General features: G+C 37.5%; 1 protein-coding gene across 2 annotated transcripts in view; it reads left to right on the forward strand.

The window, feature by feature from the left end:
* Window positions 1–15,139, forward strand: part of LOC136029398 (ELAV-like protein 2) — an 84,831-nt gene that overhangs the window by 25,367 nt on the left and 44,325 nt on the right. For both annotated transcript variants that reach the window (XM_065707752.1, XM_065707763.1), the window contains exon 3: window positions 427–530. In XM_065707752.1, coding sequence (XP_065563824.1) covers window positions 427–530 — 104 coding nt within the window. The remainder of the gene's footprint in view (window positions 1–426; window positions 531–15,139) is intronic.

Raw genomic sequence — 15,139 nt, forward strand, 5'->3', positions numbered from 1 at the left:
TGTAGAATCTGAGGGCTAATCCGTCTAGGGAAACTGAACTGGAATATAGTCAATTGAAAAAAAGGGGGGGGGGAACGGGAGGCCTCATTTATGACCACTTTCTGTCCTAGTGGCAGTGTACACTCATTTTGATTTAGTCTAAAAGTATATAACCTTACTAGAACTTTTAAAAGAGCGTTTTGTATATGTCCATTTTATCATTAATTGGCATATATCAAGTCATACTAGGAAATATCAAAACAGGCTGATATCCTTAAACAGCATTATACTGCAGGATGTTTTCTCTAGTATGCGATTTGTTCACCTCCGTCTCCGTCTTATCAGCTCAATGAAATCGTTTTTTTTTTGTTTTCAAAGCCTATAAAAAGTAAAAAAACGGACTAAGAAAAAGTAGAAAACATCATTTATATCAATTTCTTTCTCAAGGCCAGAGTCTTGGTTACGGATTCGTAAACTACCATCGGATAGAAGATGCGGATAAAGCCATTAACACCTTAAATGGACTGCGCCTGCAAAATAAAACAATCAAGGTAAGAAGTATAACTATATTGATACATTTTTATGGCATTTGGTATTAACCAAGTGACATATAGCAATCGCAAATTCTGTCGGTCTGTCTGTCGGTACCGGTTTTGCTACTTTAGGCACTTCTAGGTAAGCTAGGAGGATGAAATTTGACAGGCGTATCAGGGACCGCACCAGATTAAATTAAACATAGTCGTTTTCCCGATTTGACTATCTGGGGGGGGGGGAGAGTGGGGGGCCGGTTAATTCGGAACAAATAGAAAAAATGAAGTATTTTTAACTTACGAACGGTTTATCAGATCTTAATGAAATTTGATGTTTGGAAGGTCATCGTGTCTCAGAGCTCTTATTTTAAATCCCGACCGGATCTGGTGACATTGGGGGGAGTTGGGAGGGGAAACCTAAAATCTTGGAAAACACTTAGAGTGAAGGGATCGGGATGAAACTTAATGGAGAAAGTAAGCACAAGTCCTAGATACATGATTGACATAATTGGAACGGATCCGCTCTCTTTGGGGTACTTGGAGAGGGGGGGTAATTCTGAAAAATTAGAAAAAATGAGGTATTTTAACTTACGAATAGAAAATCGGATCTCAGTGAAATTTGATATTTAGAAGCTGTCTCAAAGCTCTTATTTTAAATCTCGACTGGATCTGGTTGACATTGGGGGGAGTTTGGGGGGGACCTAAAATCATGGAAGACGCTTAGAGTGGAGGGATCGGGATGATAACTTGGTGGCAAAAATAAGCAGTAGTCTTAGATACGTGATTGACATAATCGGAACGGATCCGCTCTATTTGGGAGGGGGGTTAATTCTGAAAAATAGAAAAAATGACTTATTTTTAACTTGCGAAGGAGCGATCGGATCTTCATGAAACTTCAGATTTAAAAGAACCTCGTAACCCAGATCTCTGATTTTAAATCTCAACCGAATCCAGCGTCATTGGGGGGGGCAGTTGGGGGGGAATCTTAGAAAATACTTAAAGCGGAGAGATCAGGATGAAGCTGGATGGGAAGAACAAAAAGAAGTCTTTTGGTGGAGTTGTGGGTGGGGGGGGGGGTAATTTAGAAAAATGAGGTACCAGAACGGGTGACTAGATCTCAATGAAATTTGATATTTAGAAGGATCTTGTGCTTTAAAGCTCTTAAATTAAATTCCGACCAGATCCTGTGAGATTGGGGGAGTTGGAGGGGGAAACCGGAATTCTTGGAAAACGTGAAAATTGGGGTATTTTTATCTTACGAATAGGTGATCGGATCCTAATGAACGGAAATTAACTTGATATATAGAAGGATTTTATGTCTAAGATGCTCCATTTTTGACTCTAATTGGATTTGGGGACAATGGGGCGCTGGTGGAGGAAACAGAAATCTTGGAAAACGCTTAGAGTGGAGAGATCTGGGTGAAACTGGGGGGAGTTAATTTTGAAAAATAAGAAAAATTGAGGTATTTTTAACTTAAGAACGGGTGACCGTATCTTAATGAAATTTGATATTTATTTCTTATGTCTCAGATGCTCCAGTTTCGACTCGAATAGGATCTGGAGACAATGGGGGGTTGGAGGAGGGAAACATAAATCCTGGAAAACGCATAGAGTGGAGAGATCGATATGAAAATTGATGGGAAGAATAAGCACAAGTTCTAGGTACGTGATTGACATAATTGGAACGGATCCGTTCTCTTTGGAGGAGCTGGGGGGTGTTAATTCGGAAAAATTAGAAAAATTGAGGTATTTTTAACTTAAGAAAGTGTGACCGGATCTTAATGAAATTTGATATTTAGAAGGAATTCAGGTCTCAGAGCTCTTATTTCAAATCCCGACCAGATCTGTTGACATTGTGGAGAGTTGGAGGGAGAAATTGGAAATCTTGGAAAACGCTTAGAGTGGAGGAATCGGGATGAAGCTTGATTGATATAATAAGCAAATGTCCTAGGTACATGATTGACGTAACCGTACTGGATTCGCTTTCTTTGGGGGAGTTGGGGGGAGGGGTTTAGTAATTTGGTGAGTTTGGTGCTTCTGGACGTGCTAGGACGATGAAAATTGGTAGGCGTGTCAGGGAGCTGCACAAATTGACTTGATGCAGTCGTTTTCCCAGATTCGACCATCTGGGGGGCTAAAGGGAGAGGAAAAAATCGAAAAAATGAGTTATTTATAACTTACGAATGGGTGATCAGATATTAATGAATTTTGATATTTAGAAGGACATCGTGACTCAGAGGTCTTATTTTAAATCCCGACCGGCATTAAGCCTCTGATTTTCCTTTTAAATCATTCTGTTTATTCTTAGAATTTTATTAGAGCTCATACCATATGAGCTCTTGGCTCTTAGCTCTTCTTGCCTCGTCACAAGTGCCATATGAGCTCTTAGCTCTTGTGATATATTAGAGAGCAAACCGAGAATGAAAACAATCCATCAAACTGACTATCGTGTCAACCTATTAAGCAGAAAAAAAGACTACCTTTCATAAAAAAGAAAAGAAAATCAGGTAAAGTATTCACGAAAATCAACATCTCTTTGAAAAAGTGGATCAATTTTATCACATAAATGAAAGTTTGCTTTTTTTTAACCGGGAGCTCACACTTTTCTTCTCAACTTCAAGTGATTCTTTGATTCCGTTAAATAAAAAAAACAACAACAAGCTTTTCAATGATAGTAAGGAGCAACAATGAAACTTAAAACAAACAGAAGTTTTTTCGTATATGAGGGGTTTGCTCCTCCTCAACATCTCGCTCTTTACGCTAAAATTTTTAATACTCTTAAAAAAAAGCTTCTTATTGTTCTAGTTAAAAGAACATAGTGTTTCAGGAGTCGTTCTTAAAGAATTGGGACAGAATTCAAATTTTAGCATAAAGAGAGAGTTGCTGAAGAGGAGCAACCCCCTCATATACGTAATAATTTCTGTTCGTTTTAAGTTTTAGTGTTGCTCCTTACTTTCAGTTGAAAAACTTGTTGTTTTTATTAATTTCTGATCGTTTTTTAAATAATGCCAGGAAATATGACTGCACCTCCATGGAAGAATCCCTCTTTCTCCCGGGTTTATTCTCTAGACAACTCAATCTTGGTGGAAATTTAGTCCGGACAATTACCCTTAACATCTCCACGCGTAAAATTGAGTCGACAAAGAGAAAGCACGAAATAAGAAGAATTTCGTATAGGAATTCTGGCAAATTCCCACAGTGTAAAATTTCCCCTGAAAAATTCACCCTTTAGAAACTTCCCTGAACCTGGAAATCTATCCCCGTGGAAAATTCCACCTGCAGAAAATTCCCCCTTTCTTACCCGAAACATTTATGCATACTTCCCAATAACAAATACTATAATGTAAACAATGGACAATTTTGTCACTAAAAGACCTTTTCCCAGGGGCTGTGGGGAGTCATGATATCTCCAACGGTATAGATATTCGGCCTTTCATCTATGCTGAACAAAAGGGCTATCTCAAAATTTTGATCGAACGATTTTGAGAAAGAAGGGGCGTGTGAGGGGACCTAGTTACCCTCCGATTGTTTGGTCACTTACAAAGGGCGCTAGAACTTTTAATTTCCGTTCAAATTAGCCCTTTCCCGATAAACACGCATCTGTGATTTTTCTTCTGGCATAAATACAAAATTCTACATTTTTGCAGATAGGAGCTTGAAACCTCTACAGTATGGATCTTCGATACGCTGAATCTGATGATGCAATTATTGTTAGAATTCTACGATTTTTAAAGGGCTTTTCCCCGTTTTTTTTCAAATCAGGCAAATTTTCTCAGGTTCGCAACTTTTGATGGGTAATACTAAACTTGATAAAATTTATATATTTGAAATTAGCATAAAAAGCCGATTCCTGTGATATTTCTATTGGCATAAAATTCTATTTCTTAGAGTTCCGGTTACTATTGAGCCGGGTAGCTAGTAACTTATAGTTCGTTACCAGGAACTTTTAGCAGTATCACCATAGGCATTCCGAAAACACAGTACCCCCTTCGAATTCCGATCCGGACACTCTTCAAGACTCAGGTGTTAGTTACGTCAAAGGGAATGTTTCCTAAGAGATGCAGATTTCTGTTACATCATAGAGAATGTTTTCTAAGAGATATAGGTGTCTTGTTACATCGTAGGGAATATTTCCTAAGAGATGCAGGTGTCTGTTATATCATAGGGAATGTTTTCTAAGAGATGCAGGTGTTAATTACGTCAAATGAATGTTTTCCTTTCATGTTATGTAATTACTTAAAAAACCTACTTAGGACAGGGGAAAAACCATCAGGGCTTGCTAGTGAGGGACCTTCAAGATGCGGGACCCCTAGCGAGCAGTTCCACCAGTACCCGAGCATCCAATGTCAATGGGACCCTAGCAAGAAACTCCAATAAGGCCATAGCTTTCATATCTTTTGGGGCCCCTAGCATCCAATTTTACTGGGGCCCAAGCATCGAATTCCAATGGTGCACTAACATACAATTTCATCTGGCTCCTAACCTAACCACCGGAGGGCCCAACCAATTGCAATGGGTGACCTAGCATCCGATTCCACGGGGGCCCCTAACCTAACCACCGGGGCCCATAGTGTCCAATTCAACCAGAGCCCTAGCAACCGATTTCACTGACAAGACGTTTTTGAAGATGTTTCAAGATTTTTTTGGATGTCATATAATAGGGGAATGTTTACTATGTTAAAGATGACGCAATCTCCCGTGATATGCTAGAATTCAGGGCCCGTGGGGAACCTCGCTTGTAACTGAGCACGGCGCCCACGTTGGGTGTTACGTAATGACGGTGCACACGCGGGATGTGACATAATCTTACACATGGGTGCTATGTAATGACGAAGGAGGGCACAAATGGGTTTTACGTAATACTTCAAGAATTTTTTCTTGATTTCTCTTTAGGATTTCTTTTTCTTTCAAGGCGTTTTTTCAGGGAACCTTTATATTCTAATGATTTTTGTCCCCAGTAGGATTCGAAAGGGGCATTTTCATCCAATGGAACTGTGCGCTAGACAGCTGGACCAGCAATCTATTTCTAACATTATGATTCAGGAAATAGATTCTACGAAATAACCAATTTCACACGCGGAGAATTCCCATGTCCCGCTTACTAGAATGATTAATCTATTGCTTACGTGTTTCTTATAACTGCAATAATTGAGATGCTGAGGGGAAGATTGATTACTAGAGTTTGGTTATATTTGGAGTGCACTGGCTCAATAAGTAATGCTATAGAACGGTATTATAAACCCAGACAAAGTGATTCTTCGCTTCTTAGCGATATGATCCTTGCATTTTGTAGGGTTCGGCTCAGAGATTTTCTAGAGATGTTTCCTTAGAGGATAATATATACTTGTTCAAAACATAGAAAAATACTCCTTCTTAGAGAATGTTTAGATATTTTTCTTAGAGTACGATCTAATTTTGCTCAAAATATAGGAAAATGGGGGCACCACACATGTGACTTAATTCTATATTTTGTCCATTTTTACTTGGTATTATTTCTCACAATTCTCAGCCTGCGGCACTCAATGGTTCACCCACTCCTTAGCGAACAATTCCAGCGGGCTCCCCTAACATCCAATTCCACCGGAGGCCTAGAAACTAATTCCAATGAGACCCTAGCGAGCAATTCCAGCGGGATCCCTAACATTCAATTCCACTGGGGCCCCTAGCAACCAATTCCACCGGGGGATGGCAAAGTTTAGTACCAGCGCATATCTAGAAAGGTTGGATTCTCTTTTTGAGACAACCGGAAAAGGTGATGAAAGGGGTGATTATTTTTATCCAGAATTGAATCTACGGACACGCTAAAAAACGCTTGATCGATTTTTGACTAGTCATGACGGTGTTGAGGTGCTGAAGGACCAAGATATGTACTATGACGACCGACAGATGGCAAAGTGATTGACCATGCTATGGGATGATGATCCGACAATTGATAATCAAACATGATCTTTAGTGTAGTGGCTTTCAAATCACTCGATACTCTGCAACATGAACCAAGTTGCAAGTTTGCAAGGACGTATACTATACGTAAAATCACACGTTCAATCTAAACAATCAAGAAATCGTTTAATATACCCTTACCTAGTGTCTTACTTGGTGACGCTTGAAAATATGGCTACGTTCATCTAAGGACCCAGCAAGAAATTAGAAACGCACGTTTTGACGCTTAAGGCGCACTTCTCCTCCAACCTGCATGAAGAGCCATCGACCCTTCTCCTTAATAGCTACAGCTCTATTAAATACAACTGTACACAATTGTATTTCAAGGTATATTATATTTTTTTCAGTAATTCTAATTTGATTAACCATGTCAGAGTTTTCACACAATAGCTTTTTAGCCTTCTTTTGGCTAGAAATGTTGTTTTGCACCACGAAATGACTGAAAATACGGCTTTGTTTTGGGATAATCTTTCTTGGCTAAAATAAATGTCTATGTTAACCGTTATTTTGTAGGACTACTTGTACCTTTAGAAACCAATGCGCCATCTTACGGCAGTTCTGCCTCTGAAACAGGAGGCTAAATACCCGTATAGCTTTTTCGGTAATTCTAGATCAATTTACTTTATCAAAATTCTCACACAATAGCTTTTGGACTTCTTTTGGCTACAATTTTTGTTTTACACCACGAAATGACTGAAAACAGTGCTTTGCTGTGGGACAGTCTTTCTAGCTAAAATAAACGTCTATGTTAACCATTATTTCGTAGGAATGCCTGCACCTTTAGAAACCAATGCGCCAACGTACGGCATTAGTGCCTCTGAAACAGGAGGCTCAATACCCCTATAGTTTTTTGGTAATCCTAAATACCGAAATAAAATAAAACTACTTATTTATTAAAAATAACGGAAATACCGGTGGCCCTTCTGCCACCCCTCATCTTTTCTAAAACATTTTTAGAATTTTTTTTAATACAGTGATATTTGATTCCGCTTCCCTCGCTTCTGTCCCTGGTTACAGCGGTCCCACCTCCGATTTTGCTGGCTTCCACCCCGGTTCAACCGATTCTAGTTCCCACTATGCCCTCCTGGATCCCAACTCCAAATCCGGCTCAGGTTCCGTCAGTTCTGGATTCCCCACATCTGCCCCCCGATTCCACAAATCCGATCCCATCAATTTCATTCCAAGCTCCAAGCGATTCCATGATTTTGTATGCGGCTGCCTTCGTTGTAATATATGGCTAGCAAATGAAACCCTTCTGGCGCACGTTATCACGCCTAAGGGTTTTTCAACCTTTTCTTCCCGAAAAATAAATTTATAACTTAAAAAATGACCTTTGTTTTTCTTTAAACTTGTTGCTTGCTGATTTTTTGTTCGTGGAACTTATTGCGCGCTGATTTTTTTTTTGTTCGTAAAACTTGTTGCATATTGATTTTCTCTTCGTGAAACTTGTACATTTATATTTCTCCTCGTGAAACTGATTTTGTTCATGGAACTTGTTGCGTGCTGATTTTGCTCGTGGAACTTAAAAGAAAAAATCCTATTAAATGGATGATTCTTTGATCCTAAACAATCTTCAGGATGATTCAGAAGGAGAAATTGAATTGACACCAGAATTTCTTAACTCAGTTGAAATTGCTTATTTTACACTTCATCACTTGAATCACTTGATATATATCCTTTAAACGAGCAACTGTGTATTTATTTATGTATCTATGTATGCATAATTTTTTTTTCTTGAAAACGATTTTGACTAGATTCAAAGCAAAATAAATGGTAAAATGTCTGATGTAATGAAACACGATAATGAAGTGCAAACGAGCTCTGCGGCTAGAAGACATGTCATCACGAATGTCAAATAAAAATAATGGACAACAAAATATGGGATTTTCTTATGGACAAGACTTGTCCATAAAAAAAAATCTTGTTTTTTGCTTGTGACAGTATTTGAAATTGTTCAACCATGTCAGAAAATGCACACACACTCATACACACGTACACATACACACACACACACATGCGCATATATATATATATATGTATATATATATATATATATATATATATATATATATATATATATATATATATATATATATATTTTATATATATATATATATATATATATATATTTATATATATGCGTGTGTATGTGTGTGTGTGTTTGTGTGCGTGTGTATATGTGTATGTATGTGTATTTTCAGACATGGTTGAACGATTTCAAATACTGTCACAAGCAAAAACAAGATTTAGAAACAGATAGTATACACTTTACGCAAGGCAAAAATTTACAAAAATCTAAAAAAAAACAGATTAGATTGAAAATTGGACCAATCATTGTTACTTGCTCAGTTTTAGATAATTGAGGTCAATCAATTTCACTAACAGTTTTAATACTTCTTTTTAAATTACGTTGCTAATTTTTATATCACAGTTTCTTCACCTTCTAAGGTTGACAGACTTGTAAATGGAAGCAATATTTCACGAACCGCTACAAAATGGAAATAAAAAATGTATATAATTATTTCTAGGCACGTACACCAATTGTTGCCTCGGAATGAGCACCGAATTCTTAAAAAATAGAAAAAAACAGGCAAATTAAATTTTAATAATTTATAAAACCTGAAAAATCATCTAATTTTGTTGCAGGACCATATTCAGGATTTTTTAGGGGGGGGGTTACACAAGGATTTTTTTGGGGGGGAGGGTAATGAAAAGACTGAAAACGCATCAAAAATTGGTTTATATTCCTTTTTGTTATGTTCTTACAAGTCAGACAAATATTTTGGGGGGTGGTAGTTCAAGCCCCCTAAATCCCTCCCCCCCCCTGGATGCGGTATTGCCTGGTTGAAACTTTTTTTATTGAGAAAAAAGTGGTGATTAAGTTACCACTGCGGGAAATTTATGTAGACCAGTGTGCTGGACCATGAATCGCCGGTTGTATCGGAAGCACGATTCATCAACTAAGTTTTTATTGACAGAAAAGCTATTAATGACATTATGAAAAAAAAAGCTTGTTTTGCCACTATAATAAATGTTCAATAAATATTTTAATTGACAGCACAATTGACTCAGTTTCGGATGAGGAACTCTTTAACGGACTTAATCAAACAAGGATTATAATTAAAAAAAAAATTATGATGAGTATGCTAATTGAGATAAATCTTTTCAGAATTGCTAATGAAACGATCCGTGTCTTTGGTTCACACTCTGCTTTTAGCATTTTCTTGGCAACCAACTGAAAGAGTAGAAATCATTCCCAGGAGTGAAGTAAAGTAAATATTTGCATATTCAAGCAATGAGGGAAGTGTCGAAATACAGAATTCATTATTTCACCAGATATCGCTATAAACATTTTCCAAATATTCATTAGACTCTTGTGTATCTCTGGATCACCAAGGTTACCTATCTCACTTGATTTTTTTTTTTTTTTTTTTTTTCTTGCTTGCTTAATCTACCTTAAAATCTGAAATTACCTTAAATCGCCGCGATAAAAGAATTTTCCAACCTTGTGATGCTCCAGTGATGAAAAAAATTCGTTTGGTGTTGGTTGTGGATCTAGACTCTTGTGGAGGACTCTGCAGCTTCCCAATTGCAAAGGAACTCCTAGCAGAGCAATTCCTTATCAAGGTGGGACTTGAACGTGTCGGTTGAAGTTGCAGAAACTGTTTCTGCAGACAGTTGATTCCACAGATTGATGACTCTTTGACTGAAGAAATTACTTCTATGTCTAATCGTGGAATGCTGTATGGGGAGGTTCATTGAATGTCCTCTAGTACAAGAATACGAGGGATGTGCAAAGAGACCGGCAAGGGTGTTTTTAGAAAGGATTTTTTGGTTAAAAATCATATCACCCTTTTTTCTTCGGTATGTCACTGTCGACAGCTTCAAATGACGTATTCTTTCTTCTTTATTATCAATAAATAAATGAAACTCAAAACAGACAGAAATTACAATGATAGCCGAGTCAAACTCACAGCGAGCAAAAATTAACATGAGTAGGGCTGATAATACCCCCAGTTGTTCTCGATATATTGCTGAGATATGTTATATGTAGGCAATATGATATACTATATATGATATGGATATGAGATATGTAGGCAATCATTTAACGCAATGCCTTTTGATTTAATTTTAAAGCAACATTTATTTTTAAAGCATAATGGGCCAATTGCGTAATTTTGGGGAGTTGGCATGCCTAATATCTCTCAAGACATAGTTGCTGGACCGTTCTACTATGCTGAACAAAATGGCTATTTCAAAATTTTGACTGTATACGTTTGTAAAATGAATGGGCTTGAGAGAAGGGATTCTTGCCCTCCAATCTCTTGTTACTCTTAAAAAGGGAACCGGACAGTTGCGATGTAACTGGAGTGCAAGGGGGGGGGGGAACTTCCCCTTTCGAGATCTAGTAAAAACCTTTAAAACAAGTAAAAACAAAGTGAAAATATTTTAAATATATTTTGTTTTCAGTAAAGTGCAAATTATGCTTTGGTCTTGAGAAGGCATGGGGATTGTCAGCCCTACTCATGTTAATTTTTGCTCCTTTTGAGTTTGACTTTGTTCCTTATTATATGATTTAAATAAACAAAATAGGCTTAAAACGTTTTAACTTTTTTGACTTTAATAAATTAATAACCATTAAAACTATAAGGAATATGTATCAGTATATGTATTCTAAACTGATAATCCACAGCCATTTTTTCAGTAAAGTGCAAATTATGTTCTGGTCTTGAGAAGGTATGGGGGTTGTCAAAGACATAATGTCCAGACCTTTCAAGTGCACTGGACAAAATGGATATCTCAAAATTTTGATTCAGATGTTATTCGGGAATTGATGGGCGTGGGGGGGGCTTGTTGCCCTCCGATCACCTTTGACTAATAAAAAGTGCACAAGCCCTATCAGTTTTGAATCAAATGAGCCTTTTTCGAAGTTTCTGCGACAACAAATGGCTATTTCAAAATTTCTATCACATGCATTACGGGAAAATACGAGGTTTTGATTGGTAGGGCCTATCCACCCTCAGATCATTGTGGATCTTAAAAAAGGCACTAGAACTTCTGATTACCAATTCGACGAGCCCCTTCTGAAGTTTATACGATTACCCTTTGTATATATACCTTCTATGCCACCAGGGTATAACTTACCTTGCCCTGAGGGCTGTAGGGGGGGAGGGGAAGATGTCATCCTTGAAGACATAGTTTCCGGTCCTTTCAATTACTTTAAACAAAATATCCATCTCAAAATTTTGATTAGATGTGTTTTAGGCAATGGTGGGCAAGGGAGGGGGGTTAGTTGCACTCCAATCACTTTCTACTAATAAAAATGACACTAGCCCTTTCAATTTCCAATCGAATGAGCTGTTTTCGAAGTTTCTATGACAACAAATGACCATCTTAAAATTTCTATCAGATGTATTCCGGAAAAATACGAGGTGTCGTGTGGGGTATCCACCCTTCGATCACATTGAGTCTTAAAAAGGGCACTAGAGCTTCTGATTACACATCTAATGAGCCCCCTCTGGAGTTTATACGATCAATCTTTCTATATGTACCTTATATGCCCCCAGGGCATAACTTACTACTAGCCCTGAGGGCTGTGTGTGGGGGGGGCATCCTCAAAGACATTATTTCCGGACCTTTCAATTACGTTGAACAAAATGGCTATCTCAAAACTTTTATTGGATATGTTTGGGGAAATGTGGGTATGGTAGGGGAGTTAGTTGCCCTCCAGCCACTCCCGAGTATTAAAACAGGCACTGGCCCTTTCAATTTTCAATCGAATGAGCTGTTTTCGAAGTTTCTATGACAAAAAATGGTCATCATAAACTTAAAATCAGATGTATTTCGGGAAAACACGTGGTGTGAGGAGGTATCCACCCTCTGTTCAGTCTGAATCTTGAAAAGAACACTAGAACTTCTGATTATCAATTCAATGTCCTCCCTCCAAATGTTATGCGATCACCCTTTCTATATTTACTTTATATGCCCCAAGGGCACAACTTACAACCCTTGCCGTGATGGCTGTGGATGGTTGTCGTTCTCAAAGATATAATTTACGAACCTTTCAAGTATGTTGAACCAAATTGCTATCTCAAAATTTGTATTGGATGTATTTGGGGAAATGCGGGGCGAGGGAGGGGGTCAGTTACCCTCCAGCCACTTTCAACTATTAAAAAGGGTATTGGATTTTTCAATTTCCAATCAGATGAGCTGTTTTCGAAGTTTCTTCGACAACAAAAGGCCATGTCAAGATTTCTATCCGATGCATTTTGGGAAAATACGAGGTGTGTGGATTTTATCCATCCTCTGATTACTTTTAATCTTAAAAAGGGCACTGGAACTTTTGATTACCACTCCAATGAGCCCCCCCCCCGCGAAGTTTATACTTCCTATATATATACCTTATATGCCCCCAGGGCCTAACTTACAACCCTTGCACTGAGGGTTTAGGGGGAGGGGGGTTGTCATCGTCAAATACATAATTTACGGAACTTTCAATTACGTCCAACAAAATTTCTATCTAAAAATTTGGAATGGATGGGTTTGGGGGAATGGTGAGCATGGGAGGGGGGTTAGCTGCCCTCTAATCACTTTTGACTATTATAAAGGGCACTAGCTCTTTCAATTTCCAATCGAATGAGCTCTTTTCGAAGTTTCTACGACAGCAAATGGTCATCTCAAAATTTTATCAGATGCATTTCGGAAAAATATTAGGCGTGGGGGGGGTATCCACCCTCCGATCACTCTGAATCTTCAAAAGGGCCCGGGAACTTTTTACTAACAATCCAATGATCGCCTTTGAATTTTGTACGATCGCCCATTCTACATATACATATATATATATATATATATATATATATATATATATATATATATATATATATATATATATATATATATATATATATATATATATATATATATATATATATATATATATATATATATATATATATATATATATACATATATATATATATATATATATATATATATATATATATATATATATATATATATATATATATATATATATATATATATACATATATATATATATATATATATAATATAAACCTTGTATGCCCCAGGCCATAACTTAAAATCCGTCCGGAGGGCTATAGGGTGGGATGTTGTTTCATCATCAGAGACAGAATTTCCGGACCATTCAACTACGTTGAACAAAATGGCTATCTCAAAATTTTGATCGGATGTGTTTGGGGAAATGGTGGGCTTGGGAGGGGGTTGGTTGCCCTCCAATCACTTATGACTATTTAAAAGGGCATCGGCCCTTTGGATTTTCAATCAAATGAACCCTTTTCAAGTTTCTATGAGTTTCTATGAAACTCAAGTTTCTATAAAAAAAGAAGATTATACATAGTGCCCACATCGCTCTTTACTTTGGCAACTCTATTGCGATGCCTATGATTGTGTGAAGTCGCTCTTCCAAAATGCAAAATGTCTGTAATTTTTATGTCGGTAAAATGCTTATTTAATTTGCTTTAGAAAAATAAACTGTTCCTAAGGATAATAAGCTTACAGAGGCATTGACTGTAAGACTAAGCTTAGGAGCAAGGGGGCACCCACTTTCAAAAATCACATATACCAGGTGGTTCCGAGTGTGCGGAAAGTGTGCCAAGCGTGGCAGAACTGTCCCAAGCGTGGGGTAACTGTGCCAAGTCTCGTGGAAGCATGCTAGACGAGGTGCAAAGTGGAATAGGCCGATGGAGGTGTAACCTTATGGCAGGAAGAGGTTTGGAGTGGCAGATATGAGTCAAGCATATATGTAAAACACTGAATATTGCTAAACATAGCAAATTAAACGATCTATTCAATAAAGAAACAGTTCGTGGTAACAAACTGTAAGTAAGGAGCGACTCGGCTCAATAGTAACCGAAACCCTAAATACGGAATTTTTATACCAATAGATATATCAAAAGAATTGACTTATTACGCTGATTTCAAATATATAAGTTTCATTAAGTTTAGTATTACTTATTAAAAGCTACGAGCCTGAGAAAATTTACCCGATTTTCGAAAAAAGGGGGAAACACCCCCTAAAATTCATTGAATATAAATGAAAATCGCACCATCAAATTTAGCATACTAGAAAACTCTACTGTAGTGGATTCAAGCTTCAATCTGCAAAAATGTGGAATTTGTACTTTTTGCCATAAGAAAGATCATGGATGTATGTTAATTTGTTTTGTTTGTTTGTTTTTTGTTTTTTTTTTCCAGGGTGATCGTTTTGATTAATTGGTCCTAGAATATTGTTAGAGGGCTCATTCAAATGGAAATTAAAAGTTCTAGTTCCTTTTTTGAGTGATTAAAAAGATTGAAGGGCAACCTGCCTCTATTCCCTTTTTTCCCCAAGTCGTCCGATCAAAATTTTGAGATAGCCACTTTGCTCATCATAGTTGGCAGACCCTATAATTGTGCCTTTGGATATAACGTGATCCCCCTCCTACACACAGCCCCAGGGAAAAGGCCTTTAAGCCATAAAATTTGCCCGTTTTTTACACATTGTATTTGTTATTGTGAAGTATGTATACATTTACGGGGGGGGGGCGAATTTTTTGCTGTGGGTTTTTCCGCGGTAAATTTTCTATGAAGGCGGAGTTTCCAGAGGGGAACTTGTCAAGAGAAATTATATACTGAATGAATTTGCCAAAACTCCTATACACAATTAT

The sequence above is a fragment of the Artemia franciscana genome, chromosome 1 (genome assembly GCF_032884065.1).
Source record: "Artemia franciscana chromosome 1, ASM3288406v1, whole genome shotgun sequence".
Lineage (NCBI taxonomy): Eukaryota > Metazoa > Arthropoda > Branchiopoda > Anostraca > Artemiidae > Artemia > Artemia franciscana.